General features: G+C 41.5%; 1 protein-coding gene and 1 long non-coding RNA gene across 4 annotated transcripts in view; one reads left to right on the forward strand and one right to left on the reverse strand.

The window, feature by feature from the left end:
- TECR (trans-2,3-enoyl-CoA reductase) overlaps nt 1-23,057 on the reverse strand; it is a 38,476-nt gene that overhangs the window by 14,627 nt on the left and 792 nt on the right. The window contains exon 2 of one of the 2 annotated variants that reach the window (XM_044453584.1): nt 3,480-3,530. In XM_044453584.1, the coding sequence (XP_044309519.1) occupies nt 3,480-3,530 (51 nt within the window). Of the gene's footprint in view, nt 1-3,479; nt 3,768-23,057 lie in introns of those variants that run through there. The other variant, XM_044453583.1, reaches the window with a different exon arrangement.
- The window catches only part of LOC123035426, a 33,435-nt gene continuing 16,936 nt past the window's right edge, over nt 6,559-23,057 (forward strand). The window contains exon 1 of one of the 2 annotated variants that reach the window (XR_006416938.1): nt 6,559-7,312. This is a non-coding gene — a long non-coding RNA (uncharacterized LOC123035426). The other variant, XR_006416939.1, reaches the window with a different exon arrangement.

The following is a 23,057-nucleotide window of genomic DNA, read 5'->3' on the forward strand; positions in this document are numbered from 1 at the left end:
TGGTGTGTGTGTGTGCATGCACACACATATCAGAGAGCATCTGCACTTGTGTGCTGCACTTGTTTTGAACCTTTGTGTAAAGCATGGGGAGGCAGGATTCGAGCGGAAGCTTGGATTTGCAAGAAAAAATAATTGCTTTAATAGCTCAATCAGTGCTGCACTGATGCACCATGGCCAGAGCCCATGACAACACTACCAAGAAGACACAGCTCCGCTTGCATCGTGCCTACACACTTCTGGTATTTTCTGCCAACATTACCCCATGAACACTTTTAAGGCTTTTAAAATAGATTATTAAATTATACCATTCCAGAAATGTTCCACCAATTCAAGCAGATTCAAATTACAGGATACACACTGACTCTTCCCCTACAATAGGACATGTAACTACCCTATTAAAATGCACTGTTATTATTCTGCTGAAGCAGGACCAGTCTTCAGCAAATGCAACAGTGAAGAAAGAAATGGAGGTGAGAGACAAAATATTTGCAAAAGCCCTAATAGCGAAAGTCAAGAATCTCCAACCCAATACTTTCATCCACCAGCTAGAACCCAGCCAACTCCGACAAGCCAGGTAGAATAAGGACCTTTGCAGCAATAAGGACCAAGGCTTCTTTACTTCATGCTTCTTTTCATGTCCCGTATCCTTGAACACTTGCTGAAGGCCTGTGTCCTGAAGGCCTGGCAACTTTTCAAATTTCGGAAAGCTCCACGTGTTGTGGTAAGAATTTATGACAGCAAAAAGTCATAGAGCAAGGGGGCTTTGTTTGTTCCTAAGTTTGTGCTTAACGACCCTGGAATTCTGGACCCTTATATGCATTAACAGGCATGTTTATTACTTATAATCCCATGAGTTTCCTCGTGCTCTGTCACTCTTCTTCGCTCTCCACCCCAGAAAGAATCTCACACTCAACACAAAGCACACACAGCATTCCATTTCCCTCCTGCAGAATGCCCCTGGCATCCAAGGAACTGGCAGAGGTGAAGGAGGAGATGCTGACATTTCAGAAGGGTGTGCCCACCACCATTACGGCCAACGCAAGCAGGTGTAGAGTGTAGAGTGTCCAAGGCAGCTGAAGGCCAGTTCCCCAGTGAGGAGGTATGGTTCCCTCTTCCCATACAAGGTTGATTATCAGATGCAGTACAAGCCTACAAGGAGTGAATGAACGCTCTATGGAGTATGAAAAGTGACTTGTTAGTGCAGCACCGAGGTCAAAAGGACATCGTTGGTTGGCCTGCACAGGATGGCACAGAGCACAGGAAGGCAAAAGGTTACAAGCAACGTTGTTGACAGCAACCCATACAACCTAGAAGATTGGATGGGATGAAGAGGAGCCAAGCTAAAAAATTTACAAGTAACTTAACAGACCATATTGTAATCAAGTTCCTTCTCATATGACAGAGACATTTAGCACCCCAGTGGTCATTTTATAGCTTGTGTGGCCCTATAGGCAAGCTGCTGCCAAATTTTACAGAACGACAAGGCAACGCAAATGGATGAATGAGGAAGGTGGTGGCACTGCAAACAAGGCTCGTGGTGACATAAATCTGGAGTGGCATTGCTTGGCAACCCCATCTTGGTTTAGGCATCCAAGGAAGGAACACTCTGAGCCACTTCAACAGGGCTCCACTTCTTAAATAGGTGAAGGAGGCAACACTGAGAGTGGCCCTCATCACTGCTGCTAGATGCCATGATATGCTTCAGATAAACACACTGCATTCAACAATAGAGAGGGGCCATAATTGTCCCTTTGCAGGATGTCAATGTTGAAATGTTATTTTGATCTCTTCTCTATATTTAGTCTTCTTGCTTCCTCAACCGTGAGTGCAGGATCCTCATTTGTCTGAAAGGATTAACAATGTTTGGGGAAACTGAAACAGAAACAGGCACTGTGCCCACTACTGTCCTGCCTTTGCACATAGACGAAGCGCTACCATCAGCAAGCCTTTGGCAAGTTCTTCCCCTTGCTCCTCTCCCCCTCCAAATCCTACAGATCTTCAGGTTTTCCCACAACTGTCTTCCCTATTGTCTTATGAATTACTTTTGCTGCCTCCCCATTGTATCCCCAGTTCAAAACATAGACTTCACAGAAAGACAAAATAACACTCCTTTCATCTCCTTTATAGGGATGGATAGAGAGATAGATGCCATTTATGTTTGATTTATAGGCTCAACATTTTCAGCTATGGGTTGAATGCTTCCCTGGATCAGACTGGTTAGTGCCTCTGGCTGATATTCATTGCTCTATTCAGTATGAGACACAATGTACTGCTTGTATCGTCTGGGTAACCCCTAAGCTTATTTGATCTACAGACAGCTCAAGCACTTGCTCTTTCTGGGTCATTCTATACACTAGTTTCATCAGGAGTTATATATTTTGGTGCAGAGTAATCTACTAGTACTATTGGCAGTTTCATATAAGAGTTCCTCCTGTTCTGGAAAAAATGTGCAGATACCCTAAAGAACAGTTGATTTTGCCAGCTTCCCAGAATCTTTCAGGAACTACAAATCTGGTCAAATAGATTTTGATGTTAAACTTAGAAGAAAATGAAATAAGCTAGGAATTTAGCCTTTTGGCTTTCATTCATCCCAGCCAGTCATCTTAAATTAGCATATGCCATAGGCTTACACAGACTGCTACAGCATTTTGGTCAAGTTATCTCATAAATCAAAGTTGTTCCTGCAAGGTTTTTTTATTCCTCCATGAAAGAGGGAATTTTGATGACAGTGTGGAGCAAGCCAAGTTCTTTCCTCTGAGACATCACAATAAGAAACCTCTTCACAAGCAAAGGTGCTGGGCCCTGGCCTCCCAGCTATAGCGGAAATTAATTTCTCATTTCCCAGCAAGCTGCTGTCAGTGAAGATGTAAAGTTGTGAACATTTGCATGGTGTGTGTGTGGGGGGGTCACACTTACAGATCTCTTGAAAACACTAGATCCTTTAATGACAACCAGCTTGAACTAACTATATGATTAAAGCATCCAGGATTGCTCTCTACATAAATTTTTGAAATCAAATCTAGGTTAACACATCCAGCTCAAGAACAAATACCTTTGGAGCTAGATGTCAAAAGGCAAATGAAACTCTGTCAAGACTTTTTCCTCTTCTTTTGGAAAGATGCACTGTTGTGAGGAAAATTGTTCTAGCAGGATGTTAAGAATAACAGCTCCTTTGAAATTGATCTCCACCTCCAAGACATACTGATTTCTTCTCACATGAGCGCACATGTATCAGAAACTGTCCAGCCAAGCTTGTTGATTACTTTTCCTTTTTTCCTTACTTAATATCTTTCTGCATAACCCACTTGGACAATATAGATCTATGGCAGCTTTTAGTAATAAAAATGGTCAACCTCTTTACTCTAGTAAATGATCCCAATGCCTTTCCCTTTAAGAAGTTATTCGGCAAACTCTGCAGTTTTATGATGGCAAAAGGCCAACTGCACCCGCATGTGCCTCTCCCTGATCACGGTCCTTACCTTGTCCAGGAAGCACAGCTTTGCTCGGGTCTTGGCATCCAGAATCTCCACCTCAAAAAAAAGAACACCCCTTTTAGATTTTTTAGTAGATAGCCTGGATCCAGTTTCATTGAAACTTCTCTGAAGGGGAGGACACCCCTCTATAGCAGTTAAGGTTCCATCCATCCCTCTCCAAATAGCAGCAAGTATGAAGGGATCACAATCAGTTCCCTCCCCCACGTCCAAGCTCCACACGAGGACCACTTCTGGTCAACAGGAGAGCACGCTTCTCCAAAATTAATTGTCCACCACTCTCAAGAAATAGTTCCTGCTGAGACTTAAAGCTCCATGTTCAGCCCTTCAAGTGAGATCCAGCCCAGTACACCGAGGGGGTTCCCTTCTAGTCTGTTCAGCAGGTTGTGTTCCAAGGCGTAAGTCGATAGCGCAGGGAGCTACACTGCTACCGTTCTCAGCTAAATATAAAACTGAGCCCAGCAGAGAACTCCTTGCAAGCAGCCTCCTGGCCAGTCAAGCCATACCACAGAATTTCAAAAGACATTTCTCTCTCTGTCTGACTGCGCCACCCAGTTCTTGTTCCAACTCCATAAGCCATCCGGGTGTGCGGTCTGTGTGTATCCAGGAAAATTCTCCCTTCGGTTTCTCATCAGCACAGGGAGTCTGCTCTACAGAACTAATAATTCTTAGGAGCTGATTCAGCGCCAGTCTGACGCGACAGGCATAGAATTCCAGCAGCCATGCCCCTCATAACACAGGGGGATAGAGTGCCTGTTGCATTAATGCCACACAGAAGGTAGCAGATTCCCAAAGAGGGCAATCTCTGCAAAGCGTTCTGAGAGGGAAAATGCAGTTTTATTGTGCTAGGCCAGACTGGATTACTGCAAAGCTCTCTGCGTGGACCTGCCCTTGCAGGCAGTTTAGAAATTACAACAGGTGAAAAATGTGGCTGCTGGAATATTGATGAGAGCAAGTCAGGCAGGCAGTTCATGGAAGACCATTTCTATACCAGCTTTGCTGGTTACCAATTTGTCCCTGGACTTCATTTGGCAAATTAAATTGATTTCCTAAAGGGCTGTCTTACCAGTATTGACCTACACAGGTTTCAATATCACTATCTTAAACTTGGTCCTCTTATTTTAGGATGAGAGTTCCACAAACAGGGCCTTTTCTGTAGTGGTATCAAGAATGCGGCCTGGGAATCAAGCCTCTCTCTGTACATGTTCAAGCATGCTTTGATTTTGTTTAAATTGTAGAGGGCATTTTATTATTAATTTCTGTGTATTCCAATTGGCTTGTTCCATTTTAAACTACTGTTACCGTTTTGATCTTATAATTTTTTGTTTCATTTTAAAATGGCAACTATGTATAAGCTCGCTTGTGACTTTTTTCCACCCAGAAAGAGACAGGTGTAATCTGCACATAGAAAAAATGGGCATGACTTTCTGAGTTGCCAAAATCCTCACACAAGATGAGCTTGTCTTAAATAACACTTCCTAAATTAATTATTTAATGTGTGTTGCCTAGCCATGCCTTAACATAGTGTACTTAACAGTCTTTCGTGCAAAGGAAGAGTTACGATTTTAGCCTCCAAGCACGTAAACCATATCAAACTTCCACTAGCAATAACAGACTGCATTGTGCAAGTGCCTACAGCAGAACTGAACTTCTTAAGAACGGAAAGTATCTACTGAAAATGATGCTTGCAAATTCTGTAAAGGGCTATCCACATATTTCTTATAACCATATCAAGGAAATGCTTTTTCTCCAGTTACCATATCAGATAGCTTGGAAATATGCTTGAATCCATCTTTAAACTGAGCCTTGGCCACAACTGGCTTAAACCCCTTGCAATGTGCCTACAACAGTAAGTATATTTGAATTATGCAGACTTTATTTTCTTATAGCAATAGCTTCTTTTCATACCCGGTTATGTGCTTTGCTTTTGCAGGCAACATTTGGGGAAGCTACCAGCCTGCACATATTATACTTTAACCTGATAAATTTCTGCCTTTATTTGTTATAATCCAGGTTTTGAACAAATAAATCTACAATTTGCCACAACAGCTAAAGAAAGCATCCCTGTCCGGAGGCAGTAAGCAACTAAATGGCAGGTGCTGGAGTCATATAATGAAGGGGGGCACTTATCTTCTTACTCCGCTTATCGGTTTTCCAGAGGTAGTATTGGGAAATGTAATATCTGTCAAGGTGGCTTAATTCTTTGCCTGATCCTGCAGGCCTCTTATGGACTTTTCTTGTAACACAGGATGCATATATATGGTGTAAATAAATTATGTTGAAACTGGGAGCCAGTGAGGCATATTGGGCAGACTTGGGACGGGAGACCTGGATTCAAATGCTACTCCTGTCAAGTTCAGTGGTTGTATCAACGTCTTGCATAGTGGAGTCACATCCACTCTCCCTAACCAATTGCACAGGGTGGTTGTGAAGGTAAAATGGAAGGAATTCTTATATAGGATAACCTGAGCTCCTTAGAGGAAGAACAAGATAAATGGAAGAATAAGCAAATACACACTCAAATATTTATTTATTTCATTTTTATATTGCCCAAAAGCTGAGGATCTCTGGGCAGTTAGCAAAGGCTAAAAACACAAACAAAAATTAGCATAAAACAACAAAACCACAGCAATTACAACTGGATCAGCATAGAAGTAAAATAAGTAAAATGTCAGTCATCCAAGGGGAGACGCGAGGGTTACAAAAAGGGTTATTTTCAGCTATTTCTGAGCAAGGTCTTGCCTTCATAATGGATTCCTAAAATAAAACCAGCTTCATTAATTATGTAAGAAAAAAGCTCAAAAGAAAATTATTAGTGTAATCATACGGGGTGGTCTAAAACTAGCAAGAGATAGGCCACAAAAAGCAGAAGAGAATTTCCCCATGGAAAACTGATTGGAAAGAAAGTGACAGATATCCAAGACACATTTGGATTTTTCCAGTGATTTGAGTGTCTAGATCAAAACAAACCAGCCTTTGTGGCATCAAAGCAGCTTAGCCAATGGCAAATAGATGTGAATGTGTGTGTGGAGGATTAGGAGGAAAGTTCAAGGACATCTGTGATGCAATGACACGGCAGGCCCTTTGCAATTCCTTTATGACCATTTTGTTTCTCCTCAGACTGGAAGTGGCAATAACCAGGAACTGGACAGACTGGGGCGGAGTATGTCAGGAACTATTCTGCACTTCCAGAGCAGGCCAATGGTGGTGGCAGATGACAAACTAGTTTAACACAATACAGCTGTCCTTAGGTTACGTTACCCTGCCTACACCTTTTCCTAGGCAAAGGCAGAGTCTCCCACCCCCACAACAGCCTCCGGCGTCTTTGAGAGCTCATGGCCTCTATAAAGTTAGGAGCTGTCTCAAGCGGGGCAGCAAGAATTTGGAGTCCGTTCAGCTCTTCAACAGATAGCCAGGGCCAACTCCAAACAGAGGTATTAATAGAACGTTGCCTCAGGCTGGAATGGTCGTTCTCGTGCCTTGGAGCTTCTAGAACAAAGAATTTTTTCCAGGGGAAAGCAGCACACAGATCATGCTGACCATATTAAGTTGTTGAGAACAGCAATCTGTCACACAGCAAGAATGGAGGGCGTCATAGTGAGCTACTGAGGGGAGGAACAGTGTTCCAGAGAAGAACCAGCATGTCAAAGAAATGATGAGGAAGCTCAGACACACACACTGAAAGCACAGAAGCACTGCAGACTTCCCCAAGAAACGCAGATGGGGAAAACGAAGATTGCCAGGATAGTAAGAAATACAAACAATCCAAGGACCAAGAGAAAGGCAGAGCCCCAGTCCCACAAAGTAGGCGATTCACCCTGGTAAGTAACCAGTGGACTGAACTGTTGATGGGGGGCGGGGGTGGAAGGAAGGGGACATGCAGAGCAATATCCAAAGTGCCAATACTAATCAGGCTAGTTTATGCTACAGAGTATTTCAGATGCACTGCTTTACACAAGCTCCTGCAAACCAAGTTGAAGTTTGTCATAATGTCCTCCTCATTCTTAAGAGGTTGTTCAGATAAGAAATGCAGAGAAAAGCCAAAGAAATGTGAAAAGAGGCAACATGCAGGGAAGCAACTTTCTGCAGTTCTCAGGCAAAGCCTGGTCTATCACCTATAGTCCTACTGCAAGATCTTCTCTGAGGGCCCATTCCTTCATATTGCTACCTCTGAACTTAATTTCATCTCTATAAGCCATCTCTCCCTTGGAAACATCCCACTTGTCAAGCATAAAGTCAATTTCTCTAAGCTGAATTAAAGTCAGACTAAATACTTCTCTAGCTTAACACAGGGCAAGTTTAGACCTAAAGGGAATTCTCCTATTTAGCCTTAAGAAGCACTTTGTATTTGCCTAAATTCTAAGGACTATATTGACACAAAGCTCAAGATCCCAGCACAAACACCCACACCCATTTTAAACAGGTCTTGATGGTTTTTTATCCTTCTTGTAGGGGGCCAAATGTAAAGAGTACCCTGGAGGCTCTATCTGAAATAGGACATTGCTTACTATAGGCCTGAGCCAGTGGAGAACTGGAAAGCTGTGAAATGCATGTAATCCACCCCTCCCTGGGAACATTTGTGAACATGTGTGTGTGAAGTGGCTCACTTGCCAGATGCACACTCTTTCCACTAGGGAAGGTGGACAGGGAGGAAAAGAAAACTACTCATGAAATTCTTCCTGGAAGGTCAAAAGCTAGATGCAGTTCTACATTCCCTTGTGGGTATGTGGCAAGACAATGCTTTGGCTTTGGCACAATAAGAAGTTGGGCATCAGGCTTAAATACAGCAGAATCTCTCTTGCACATGTGCTTACATGCAGCTGCCTAGATTTTAGCAACAAGCATATCAGAGAAAGGAAATTATGGCCTTGCCCCCTTCCAATCCTCAGATGCAACTGAAGATGGTGCAAGAATGTGGTAACCGTATCCCTTAATCCTCACTGATTGAAAATATTAACAACTCCTACCTATGTCAGCCTATGTGGATTCCCTGCTGTTTCTGTCCTTCCAAAGTGCTCCTAAGGCATGGCCCTGGGGCAGTTCACACCAGACAAAGTAATTTAATGATTGACAGTTTTGTCTTAGAAACCAATTCCATTCCCCTAGATAAGACATTTTGCAGTCAATAATTGTTAGAGTCCAATATTTAGAGCTCATGAGAGATCACCCCAAGTCATTCAGACTGGATAGCAAGGCATCAGTAAAATTCCTGAACACCATTCATAAGTTGTTTGATAAAGAGCACATTTTTCATATCTGAGTAGCATTTTGTGACTCCACCAATATCAAAAATATCCACTGTGATATTTTTGAAATTATTCAAATTATTCAAAAATATCAAAATTCAAAAATTCAAAAAAATTTGAAATTATTCAAAAATATCCATCTTTGAAATTACAAGCTTTGTACACATTTCATTGTCTGACCATCCTGGCAGCTTTATAGTTAAGGCATTCTCAACTGCAGTATCACTCGGCTACATTTCTGCTATTTCATGCAGTGGTTAGAAGATGGCTACCAAAAGACTGGAAGTTCTTAATGCAGCAACACCAGAGACAAGTCCCATGAAGAGCAGAGATGTGGAAATCAATTAGTGACGACTCACAACAGTAGCAAGGCAAGGAGTAAAGAGCCAAAAGACTCCCTTGGAAACATTTAACACCTTTCAGATGGGTGCAAGAAAGGATCTTCCAGACCTAGTGAGATAATGATTGCCATTAATTTAGACACAAAGCGACAGCAAGGACTAACCCATGCAGAAGTCAAATAAGTAAAAGAATGAGGAGGCGGAGCTTGTAGGAGGCGAACACATTCAAGATATAGCATATGGATACAAATAACTACTAGTGTAATGAAAAAGATGAACCCTCAGGACACAAAACAGTGCTTACGTAATATGACCACTCTGAAACCTGGGATAAGGTGGGCTAAGTTTACAGTATCAAGAAAGGAATTAAGATCTGCCATGAATTTCAAAATATTAACTGGTCACGGAAAATACTATACAATTCCAAGCTGGTAATATTTTATGTCACTTCAGTCAAATGAACTAAGACAGACAAGAGAGTTTAATTGCAAAGTGTTTTATATGTTACAGATATTTTTTTCTTTTTTTTAAGCAAAGGTAGCAGTGTTGACCATAAAAATTTTTCCAAAATCCATGTTGCTTAATACCTTTATGAGGCCAACCATAACATCCTTCCCTGCCTCTAAAAAATGCGAATACTTTTGAGGTCTTCAGAGATGTGCAGATCCCAAACATTTGCACATTTTTCAAGACAGCAATTATCTTTCCACATAACCTCTTAAATTTTGCCTTCTTAATGATGTTAGAACAGTTCCCAAATTTTTCATTGGGATTACCTTTCAAATAATTTTGAACTCCAGGCCCAACTGGAACTCTTTTGCGGCTTCTGCTGCACTATTACTTGGTACAAGACTCTAACAATGTGCTAATATTGGGAAAAATTTCAGAAGCCACTTCTGTTAAGATACCATTTTAATACTTTTTCAGCAGTAGAGCTATATTAATAATCAACACCAAAAAAGGGACTTTCATAGAGGCAGTTTTAAAAATACCCTGTCCTGTTAACTATGCATGTAGACCAGAGGTCCTCAAACTTTTTCAATAGGGGGCCAGTTGAAAGGTGGTGGCTACCAGTGTGGGCCAGTGAAGAGGAGAAGCCTGGCGCATGGGCCAGTGAGGCATTATTGGGCATGCGTGAGGCGGTGTCAGGTGCGCGAGGCTGTGTCGGGTACGCGCGACGGTGGCTTGATCGGTCGGAGATCTCCCAACAAGCCCAAAACCACGGCAGCACGGGCCAGATAAATGGGCATGGCAGGCCAGATCCGTCCCGCGGGCCATAGTTTGAGGACCCATGATGTAGACTGTCGGCGCATAATGGCAGTATATTGTGCATTCACCCCATAATTATTCTATAGTGTCCAGGTTCAGGCATAACATAGTAACCTCTAGCTGGCCTGATCAGAGGTCACATGCAAAACGGCAGTGGCCTATGCCCACTCCACCCTGCAGCAAATTGTGCTTTAACCAACCAACCATCTGGTTCCATTGCATGCAAACTGGAGCATAGAGATAGTGTGGATGTGTGAAATACTCCAAACAAAAGGCAACATGACCAATACTCCACCATCATGTGCTTGCAGAAAAGTAAGTAAATGCAGAGCTGTAAAAAAATGTTTGAGGAGTGTAACACACGGCAGGGGTGGCCAAACTGAGGCTCATGAGCTGCATGAGGCTCTTTGAGTTTATTTTGCAGACTGCTGCCCATGAGCACCTGTCTGCCACTCGCTGCCACCACCACCCACTTGCGGTTCTCAAACATCTGGCATTTACTGTACATGGCTCTTCTGCTAAGCAAGTCTGGCCGCCCCTAACCTATGGAGTGTATTCAGATGCACCTTCTGATACCTTACCACGCTTCACATGGAGGAACCTTATGAAACACATGGCAAGGATGTTTCCATAGTATGTTGCTGGGTTACAACTCCGCGTTCTTGAGCAGGAAGCAGTCCAGAATTTTAATGCATCATATTGAACAAGCCAGGAACATTAGTTGTTTTCCAAACCAAGTGCAAAGCGATAAATGGGAGGAAGGCAGCACAAATTCCTGCACTGGCCCAACCATCCATAGTTGGTCATTATGTGCATAGCGGGTCATTATGTTTGACAGATGGTCAATTTTTAGAGAATGAATACATACTTTAATGTTATTACATTCAACAATTTTAAGGCAGGTTGTTTTTAAAAGGATACTTACAGCTCAGTCCAACAGGAATGTCACTCTTTCGATGGAAGGCTCAGAAATCAGAGCCCTCCATCCATCCATAGCCCTTCAACAACAGAGGCAAGAATACCTCCTATTTCACCTTTAAAAAATTCCCATCTAGCTGATTTACCTCACTGGCACCAGGGATGGGCAACTGAAAAGCCTGTGGAACCATGGGATTCACATCTCTTCCCTCTTCAACACTGTCCTGTTCCCTTTATTTCCTCCTTAACCCTCCTTCCAAAGTCACAAAAATAATCACAATCACAATCATGCATTTATATCTGCTTAACTTTAGCACAAGGCTGAAGTACATGTAGCCTATGTTAAAAGGTGCATCACTTGGTGAAAGAAAACAATGTGTGTACATTAAAAGGAAACCAATGTTGTGGGTTGACTCCAGATGGAGTCAGTCACACTTATGTAACATTTATTTCATAGGGACTAAACACACATTCCTCCAACTCCAATCTGGTGTGTTCCCCTTGGCATACAACACGGTGCTGCAGCAGCCTGACAGAAGCGGTCCTTCTGGCCTGCAGCATGTGCCAGAGAAGTGGCCTGATCTAATATGATCACAAAGGTGGCCTAGAAATAATTTTAGAAGGGTGAAACTGATGGGCCAAGAATATGTCCACTTCTCCTTTTGAAGGATAACCAATGCTGAATGCATGCAGGCTATTTTAAATTTACAGCTGGCTACAATTATTTTACGAAAGCAAACAAGCACAGTTAACATGAGGCTTTAGATTTTGTCCATACTGCATTTGGTAGCTGAAAGAAGGTAGCAGGAATAGTAATAACTATTGAAGCTAAGCAGCAGAATTTTCTAAGTTTCTGTACTTCTTCAACCTGGTGCCCTCTGGGTGCGTTGGACTGCAACATCACTATTCCCAGCCACCTGGCTTGGAAAGATGGAAGCTGCAATCCAACACACCCTGAAGTACCAAGCTGGGGACAGGTGATCTAGCTAATTCTAAATCCCAAAGATCTGGAGGCAGACATCCAGACCTGGCTGTTTAAAGCTGAGCTAACAGACAGAAAGCAGGCATGATTTCAATTCTGATGACTCAGAAGGCAAAGAAAAGTTGCATTGAACAGCAACAGATACGCCCCAAAAGATCATACTGCCATAAAATAGGGAAGTCTGGATTTTGACAAGTGAAGGTTCAGGCTACAGAACCCAAAGTAGGGCAGACTGCTAAATTCACACTGGCTGCAACATAAGAACTCTAGTCTCTTCAGTTTACATAGATACATAAGAGGCTATCACCATCTACATTGGGTTGCTCTTTCTGCTAAATACCAGGCTAAGCCACTAAAGAAAAATGAGAACCCTGGAAAGAGATCAAAATCAGAGTACATATACTCGTATTTTTAGCAGATGGCACCCTCTGGCGTACACATATAGCCTCAACAACGAAAAAAGACTAAGGGCAGGCCTCCAGCTACTCTGCAAGACAGACTTTGCTTGGGCTGACAACAGGATTACACAAAATAAGGGTATGTCTGCTTAGAAAACGCATGTCAAATACAAGGTTTCCACTTGAAACTTAAAGCACAATTCTGTCTAAAATATTCAAGTTGGGATACTAATAAAACTACTAAAATAATATGCTAAAAAAATAAAGAGTAGAGGGAGGGAGGAATGTATGCTTACCAAATTAAGTTGTTAAAGGTGTTTTCCCTCCAATAATTTCATATAAAACACAATCCTAACCTGGCTAATTCAATCCTACTGATATTTCTGTTGCTCAAAGGATTTTTAATCTTTTTTTTTTAAGATGTTGAATTTCTTGCAATTTGCCTATAGAAATGAAAAGGTTGCAAAATGCATCAAACTGCAGCATGTACAACCCAGCTACTTCCAAACTAAGTAACTACGAATGCAAGGCAAACTAAGAGTGCAATCCATACATTTCTATGCAATAGTAAGTCCCACTGCATTCAGTGGAGGTTGCTCTCAGATAAAGGCACACAGGATTACTGTTTAAATTAAATTATGCCCAGTCGATATTTTACTTTGTGGTTTAAATATCAAACCAAAAAAGCCTATGTTCCAGATCCTAGAATCTAGGGATTTTTAAAATTCTTATCCACTTAAAACTATTTTGGGGATAATTAGAGATATAAGAACTCTTTTATCTGAGGCACTTTTTGTTAATTGGCTCTCAGACAGCTGAGGCAACATTTTAAATAGCTCAGTCAAATGGGTATGTCCAGACCACAGTGGTTTTTCCACAAGATCAGCACCTTACCTTCTGACTGATTCAGACTTATCATACAATACTGATTCAGTGCTTGGAACCAATGCATCCAATTCTTGCTAACACCTAAGCGGTTGGGTCACTTAAGAAACCCCAGCAGGGCAGAAGGCATTAATCATAAAAGCAGTTCTCACATAGTTGTGGTACAACATATAGGCCCCAGAATTCACACCCTTCTGAGATACTTGGAATAAAACACATTATTTTATTTTAACCAGTAATTTACTGGTTATTTTACTTAAAGCATAAGTGTGATGGCTTCTTGTGCCTAAAGTGTGATAACTTTGTCAAAACTTTCATATTCACCTTCACCTCCAACCAAATCCCTCTAGAAAAAGTGTTGTGCAACCTTAACAATCATGGGCTAAGAAGGTCCTTTTTGGTTATATATCAGAACCTAGAAAGTGGGAATAAATTGTCATTTCTCATAATGAAATAATGTAAACTGCAGAGTCCTGCAGGGATGGTTACTGGAAGCGGTGCTTATTTTTAACTAGCTGAGAAATGAACTGGAGTCACAGGTAAGCAGTAAGGTGGCCAAGTTTGCTGACAACACCAAAACACTTAGGGTGGCTAGAAAAAGAAGGGACAGCAAAGAGTTCCAAAAAGAGCTCTCAAGTTGGGGGAACGGGCATTGAAATGGCAAATATGACTCGGTGTACACAAGTGTGAAATGATGTACAGAGGGATGGCCTCCCACACCCTCAGCTTCACATATACAGTGATGAGGTCAGAGTTGGTGTGATTGATCAAGGAAGGCATCTTAGTTGTGGTGAGTGAAAATGTTAATCCAGTGCAAGACTACTGAGAAAAAGGTAATGTTCCGTGCTGTGGAACATTAGAGGAGGAAAATAAAGAAGGCAATATAGTATTAGGGAGCATCCAACTATGCCCTACCATTATTATTTGCTAAAGCAATGGAAAAAAGTGATGATTTAACACCAATTTCCAATGCCACACCACCACCTTTTCCCCGCACCAACCTAGTAAGCACAAGTTTCACTGCACAAGTGTTGCTTTATGTTTGTGCAATACCATATTGCATAATACCATGCAATAACCTTGCAGCATTCAGACAGGCACTTGGTTCCCATGTCCAGCTTCTCCATCTTCCCTTCAAATGATGGCATACCAAATGGTATCCCATCAGCCCTCACAGCTCAAAATCAATCCCAGTGTGCACTGTTCCTGCCTACATCGCCTGCCTCTCCTTCACTGGCCCACATGCTCCCCTGGGCATGGCCTCAGCCAGCTGCCCTGTTTTGCTGTTGTTTTTCTGCTGCTAAGTGAAGCGCCTGCCTACCCACTAGAGTAGCACTGTTGTCCTACAGCAATACTACAGGAGCTCTCCCCTGTGCTGCCCTGCGCCAGCGTGCAAGCATACACACCCACCTCTCCCCACTCCCTTGTTGCACATGTGTCCACACACACACACACACACACTGCGTTCAGGGCTCCCCTTTGAGCCAGGCACTCATGCCAGGGTTGGAGGATGTGCACCCTGCCAGGCAGACTTTCACAAGGGTTTCAGCATTTGCCCAGGAAAGTTTTCTGGCAGGCTGTTAGAACAGTGTTTGTCCTGCAGCTATGGAGGGTGGGAGACTGTGGGACTTGTTGACAGTCCTGAGAAATGTCAGAAGCAAGAGAGAAACAGAGGGGAGGACAGGAGACGCGAGCTTTTCAGGGTGATTGCCCTGATGGGTATGCCACACCCAGCCTTGGGCGTATGGCAGCCTTCACATGAAGAGACCGCTGGTGCCCTGAGTGGCACAAGCACAGAGTCATGCCAAAGTGCCACTCCTGTAAAGTGCAGTGACCAGACTGGAGCCGCAAGCATAGCTGCTTCCACAGCTGCTCTTGCTGGAGGCAACAGGGCACAATGCCCGCTGCTGGAGAGATCCCATTAGGCATCAAAAGCCAGGCAGATCTGGACAGTGACAGGCATAGCCAGGAGCATCTGCGGTACCCACACCTGTTCCTGCTACAGTACTCAATAATCAAACACTAAGACCAAAACTGTTTCTGGTTTCAGACAGTAAAACAAATAATGAAGCATGGAAACCTTAGAAAAAGCCTGTCTCTGCATGGTTCCACATAGACCAAGATGTGCCATGCTTCACCCATGCCTGCAAGGTTCAGACATAATAAGCCACACTCTCTGGTTTCTACTGTTACTTCTTGTTATATGCGAATCCATGATGTGTCTTTAAACACATCTAGCATGTAACCACGGTTAGAATAACACACATCATTCTGGCCACTTATATGGCTCTTCTTAGATTCAGATTCAAAAATTATAATAATCCTATCATTTATTTATGTATTGATTTGATTGTACCTAACCTTTCTACCAAGGAAAATGCAAGTTCTCAAACTAAGCTCAATACTTTATCGGTTTATTGCCTGGACACCAAAGTGGAGAACATTTCTTTCCAAAGTCAGGTATCTATAGCAGTTTGCTCTTTGCAGGCCAAGAACTACTAAATTAGAACTACACTGAGCTAGTTGAGAATCAACAAAGATCAAAAAGTTGGTAGAAAATGTAGCGTAAATCCCCAAGTGTTCCTTTATGAAATCTGACAAATGATGAGAAAGCACAATACAAACCCAGGGAAACAGCAGTAACACCTTCAGAAACATTATAGTTCTAATCTTCCTCCAGTCATTCCCAAACCATGTGTTGGGGTTCAGAGTTGAAAGTGCTGGAGGAAGTGAAAAGCTCTGGAGAAGATTTGGATTGCTTCTTTACAATCAGCCTCCTCTGAAAGCAGTAAATTCTGCTGTCTGCATTCTGAGTTATTAAATTATATGCAGACACACAACCTGCCTTCATATTGTCAGATCTCACCCAATTGTTCTTCATCATGTCCCAGAACCTCAACATGGAAACATCAACCAAACCCAACTGAAACAATGTATACTAGTCATCCTTGGTCTCTGTGAACTTGCCTGAGAGGTTGTTTTACATTAGGGGCAGAGAGTCTCTGACTTGTGGGCCAAAACTCGCCCAGAAGGAGAAAAGGGAGAGGGACCATGAGCTGTGGCTCAGTTAACTTCTCTCGTCTCTCAGCTTCCCTGTGTGGGACAACAGAGAAGCAAAGCTGGAGGAGAGCAAAGGAAGTTCACCAGCTGAGCTGGATACCCAATTACATTAGTGGAGATATCATGGATAACAATCCACCCACTGATATTACCTGATTGCCCTGAACCCAAGGGAGGCAATCCCCAGACTGAAATAGGGTGCCCACCATGTGTTACATATGCAGGTGATGTTCAAAATGTTACAGAACAAAACCTTTGAATATAATTCCTATTGCTTGTGCAACAGAAGTTTTTTGATAAATTAGATCTCATGACTATCCAAAATCTTATGATTTTATACAAGAAATATAGAACTTTACTCATTCATTTAGGTCAACCTTGATGCTAAGTTCCTACTCTATACCAGACTCTGGAAACATTAAATTCAAACTTAACATTTCAAAAATTGAAATTTTCTGGACTTCACAGCCACAAAGAAATTCCTGAATTTGCACACTTTGTTTAGATGCCTTTACATTTCTAAATGGGTTCTGAATACTAAAAGCAGGGGTGAGAAGACTTTCAGGATTTAGTATATTTTTCACTAGGACCCAAAAGTCCACCAACCAGACTTGTGTCTCAGAAAAATGGGCTAAGAATTGCAGAACAAGTTGCCTAAGACAATGGGGTTAGGGGGTTCAACAATATACTTTCTCAAATTGTTTTCCTCCAAATTTGTTTGATTTTATCAGCTCATTTAGGAAAAAAGAAAAAGCTTTTTCTTGTTGGTATTCTTAAACCATTGGGAGTTCCCAAGCCCCTCGCTGATGTGCTTTAAATCATTCGGAGAACTATCAGCAGATCCCAACTAACCTTCCTTTCCCGCACTCAATTTAGATAATATTTGATGTTGTGTTGTCTATACACCCTTTATATTTTATGAGCCAAAGCATTCTTTACCTACTCCACAGAAAACAAAACCATAGTTAGCAAGCAAAAGCAGCCCAGAGACTTTTAGTAATGGAATGGCATATAAAAACTTTAAATAAAAAAAATAAAAATAAAAAGCAAAAGTCAGCTTAATGAAAGCTGCTCCATTTATTCCATGAGCTGTAATCATTCAGCTTCTAGCCTCTAAAACAGAAAGCATCTATTATTAGAGGTAAATTGATAAATATGTAGCTGTGAAATTTTGAAAGTCAGTTGACTTAAGCATGAGCTTATTGTTATGAAGAGCAGTCTCCCTTATCAAAATGGGATGGGTGACCCAATGGCATGGCATGGCGTCTCATTTCTTACATTTTCTATACTGCCAAACAGCCAAAGCCCCCTGGGCATGGGCAGAGAAGAGATTTTGCCCTCACTACAACAGTATTTTGGCACGCAGTTCTATGCTTTCCCTGTAGGAATGACCTACAACAATTTAATTATAAGACAAGGAAAGTAAAGAGGGACATTTGGAAAACCATGGGTTTCCTGCTTTCTGTCACCCATACCCAGTGAAGATCACGCCTCCTCACATGAGTACAGCCTCACTACAATGCAAAACAAGTGTGGACAACCGAAAGCATGTGAGGTTTTCTTCCCTCTTTCCATTAATAGCTTTGGAGGAATGCAAGCAGTTGATTTGTCAGGGTCTTCAATGTTGAGGAGAATAATTTTAAGAAAATAAGAATGCAGCATCAACACATTCCATCCTGAATTATACCTTTGTTCCCTTTTCCCACCCCACATCTAAACATCTGTTAGTCGGCATTTCACAACCTTATGTTCTGCAAATATATTGGACTACAAGTTCCACCATCACTTAACCAGCATGACCTTTGTAGTTCAACATAACTGGAGGGTACCAAATTGGGAAAGGCTGCCCTAAGCAAACTTTCCCTGCTGATAAAAGTAGGCTGAAATCAGATAAAACTAATTTATGAAAGGTTCGACTTGAAATTGTCTGCAAAAATAGAATGGTAACATGGAGGCAAGTGTTGTATGTGTCTGATCTACCCTGTCTGATATAACTGGAGGAGTTCTTGTTGCTAACCAGCCAGCTGAGCCTATTTGTTCTCTATTTGGGAAAAACGGGATCCTGAGTTTGTTCAGGGGAGGGGTAAAGATACTGCTGTATTCTGAATCAAAGCACTGGCAATGGAGATATTAAATACTGTCCTGCTAAATATTCAGATAGAGCCATTTACCACACAGAATATTTGAGAAACTGCTGAGGTGGTTGGGCAGGCAGTACATATAGCCAATCTTAGTAGTGTGCACTGCTAGGCATATATCCATTTACAGGACAGGTGCAAAGATTAGTCTGACCTCAGAGCTGGAGAGACAGACATAGCTGTTCAGGTCATTCTCCAGACTGCAGCAAAGCATTTTGTTCATTTGCCATTTAAACTTCACTTACATGTTAAAAACCCTTAGTACTACCTGACAACATAGGAAAAATAGAACTTATTAATTTTCCACAACTTTAAGCATATTGCATTTTTTAAAATTCCTAAATTTTCTACATTCAGAGAGCCCTTTCTCCAGAGATCTGTTTGCCATGGGCTCCTGACACATCTGGAGCGATGTGGCATGGAAAAATGTCCAGTGCTTCATTTTTTCACAGAAAATTTACTATTTGTAAGTTCATTCATAAAAACAAATTATGTCAGTTGCAAATACAGTATATTAGGCAAGTTTGGCACTTTCAAGTTGCATTTATTTTAGTTAATGGCCATAGCCCAAAGGCTCTCTCGGTGGCTCACAAACAAACGATATACAGAATAAAATAAGCAATAATACACCATCCTAAAACAATGGCAACAAGAGATACTATACATGGCAAATAGAAGCAAGCAATAAGAAAACATATGAAATGAAAATGTCTTCACCTGGCAATGGAAACTAAACAGGGAGGCCGCCAGTTAGGCTTCCTTAGGGAGGGCATTCCAAAGGCAAGGTGCAAAGACTGGAAAAAGTCCCTTGCCTTGTTGGTTCCCCTTTACTTCATGGGGGTGGGGGCTCGCTCAGAGGGGCATCCATGGAAGCTCTTAATGGGTCTGGTAGGGATATATGGAGACAGGCGCTCCTTCAGATTTCCTGACCCCAAGTCGTGAAGGGCTTTGAATGTTAATGTAAGCAGCACCAACAGGCAGCCAGCGCAGCTGACAGACGACTGGCATGAATGTTCGTTCTCTAGGACAGGTCCTCGTTAATAGCTGCACTGCTCCGTTTTGAATTAGTTGGGACTGCCCGGACCATTTTCAAAGGCAGCCCCATGTAGAGCATATTACAGTAATTCAGGCAAGAAGTTACCAGTGCATGGATGACTGTGGCTAGGCTCTGTCCACCCAAGTAGGAACACAGCAGGTAAATTAATGTTTTTCAGATGATTATCCCTAGATACACACAAAATATATACACATCATTCAAACATGTATATGCTCCAGAGTGAAATGAAACTAATAAGCAACAGCAAATCTGAAGGTGACCCAACAACCTCAGTGGAAGAGAGATGAACTTTGTTCAAATGGATGAGTGACTGTCAGGATATCATGCACAATTCTTTGACTTGCTAAAATAAATTAGAAGTTTTTAGTAGCCTGGCTTTTTTTCTTAAAATTTAAACAATGTAAGGGGAGAACATACTATTTTCAAGGTTTTACAAATATTCCAATACAAATGCCTACATAATGTAACAATAAATCACATTAGGTGTGGTTTGATTTTTCCTCTCAAATGTCAGGTCAGATACCTGGTATTTATCACGATGAAGTATTCACAAGTTTTTAGCTTTGTTGTTTAGTAACTTCAAGTACAACAAACTTGCTAAATTAGAACTTTCTAGGGTATCAGAAATGTTTCTCATCCAGATGTCCCTATGAAAGTTACCCTTATTTGCACTGGAAAATGTTTCTGGAGAAAACATGTCACTTCATAACAGAAACAAAGCATCCAACGAAGAATTCTAGGGCATGCATTCAGTCCATACGGATGCTACTCAGGCCAGCTGCATATTAACATTAGCCCCATGTAAGTGCAGTCTACAAAGGAAGTCACAGAACCATAGAATGGTAGAGTTGGAAGGGGCCAGGAAGGCCATCGGGTCCAAATCCCTGCTGTTGCAGGACACCAGTTAACACCATCCCACTCAGATGGCTGTCCAGTTTCTCTCTGAATGCCTCTACTATGGGAGCACCCATGACCTCTCCTGTGCCTGCATACTTTATGAGAACAACTGTAGGATGGTGGTCAAGCTGTATTTCAAGAAATCTTTTCTACAGATCTTCTCAACAAGAAGTTTAAAAGAACCTGTTTAGACAAAAGTGATAAGTACTAGGCCAGAAAATATTGCTAAAACAGAAATTGCCAAACGGCAAAGAGGATCACAGACTGCACCCACGACTCTTAGTAGTTGGAACACTGAAGTGAAAGTGCCTAACAATCTTTTGGGTTATGTCAGATAATCAGGGACCCTCAAACCACGTCCAAAACCCTGCTAATATTCTCCTATTTCACTGCCATAAGCTAACTGAAATTATCTCAGCACATCCTTAATTAATAAATTAATTTATTAAAAATAAAACCAGTTGAAATACAGACTATAAGCCCTATTTGTATCCTCAGCAAACTAAAATAGAATATGGGCATCAAAGACAGTTCTTTTCTACCTAACCATACTGTGTATGGGTGTGAAAACCAGAAAATGAAGAAAGCAGACAAGGAAAAAATGTGATTTGCTCAAAGCATCATTCTGAGGAGAGCTTTGGGACTTCCCTGGACCAACAGAAAAATGAACAAGTTGTCCTAGATCCCAACCAAGTTTGCTTTCCTTTCCAGTGTCACAATAAATTGCACCATCATGCAGATGCAAGCAATCACTGAGGGGACAATCAATTTGTCCCATATGTGCATGAAACATAGATTACAGATGTTCTAGATTAAGGAGCCTGGAAAAATACAAATAAAGAAACTTTCTTGTTGGAACAGACCCTGTCATCTATCTAGCTCAACAGCCAGTCTCCAAAATATGACAGCAATCAATACTGCAGAAAGAACTACAAGCTGCTGCTATCAAGCACTTAAAACCCTATCTCAGAAAAGTATAGTTCTAAAATCTAGTAGCTAGTTATGCTTCAGATGCATATCCCTAGTTTTCTTTCAAATGCAATTAATGCGTAAAGGAAACAAGCCTTTCATATACCTTGTATAAGTACATAATTGCCTTCTTCAGAATGGAACACACAAGATTTTGCAGCATCCTGAACTAGAATGATCACAGGACTACAGAAATCCAAAGCTGTACCTTACTCATTCCATTTCCCTTCCCCCACCAAGGATTATTAAAAATTATAAAGCTGCAATCCTATGATGACCCTTATATAATGACCAGTCTTTAAAATATATTTTGCAAAAATCCAGTAAGAAGAATTCACATACCCATACGCTATACAGTGCCACCCAGTTCCTATTCATATTACTAAATGGAATGGTTCCTCCCACATTCACTCATGCGCTTGTTTAGGAAATACGTGTTCACACATACAGCAATACTGTATACTGTTATACAATATTCTATGATTCCATCAACCCACCTGGCCTATTTAAATGAAATTTTCTACAGAGGTGAATGAGTGTTGCAACCCTTTCTCTTCTCCCAGCTGCAGATAAGGTAGGCCATAAAATTAACATATCCAGTTAGCCTTGCACAATGTGAACAATATTATTTGACTTAATACATGCTTTACTGCGCAATCAAAAGGAGTCAATGTGAGAAAGAACAGCACTATCAAGTAATGACAACCCTCACCCCCATTGCCAAAGATTGCTTATTAGAAGAGACAGCTGAAATCTATATGAAATTTTCCAGTTACTGCACCAGAAAACATATATTTCAGCTTCAGGAATGAGAATTGTATTTCTATAGATTTTCTCTGCATTTTAAACCTTCTTTACAACCTCTTAATGGACCTCTGCTTGGAAAATATCAGAACTTGACCAGGCATTTTGCTCTGTTTTTTGTATCTTTGGAGAATGTAAAAAGGCATCATTTCTGCAGAAAAATGGAGGCAGTGGGGTTATCTGAAACATCTCTTTCACCACAGGAAAAGAGACTAGAATATTTCTGAAGATTACTCATTGACCACTTAAAATATAGAGAGAGCAATCTAAACTATGCAAGATATTGCTCTGCCCAACAGGAGAGAAAGTCAGTGCCACAATCAGGACAAATTTGCATGAAATAGTGACACGGAACATCTAGATTAAAACAAAACGTGTAAGTACAGTTTTTACTGGACCAAATCAGGCTAATGTCATACGCAGTCTTTCAAGCATTACAGACCATCTTCCACAAGCATGAGAAGCAGCGTGAGGCTTAAGAGTACATGAAATACAATGCATGTAAGATCTGCACAGATATGGTGAAAAATGAATGTCAACAAAGCAGAGATCGGCTGCAATCACCATAAACCAGGTTAAGCAAAACAACTTTACCCCTTCCC

Source organism: Varanus komodoensis, unplaced genomic scaffold (genome assembly GCF_004798865.1).
Source record: "Varanus komodoensis strain SLA01 unplaced genomic scaffold, ASM479886v1 scaffold7_1, whole genome shotgun sequence".
Classification (NCBI taxonomy): Eukaryota; Metazoa; Chordata; class Lepidosauria; order Squamata; family Varanidae; genus Varanus; species Varanus komodoensis.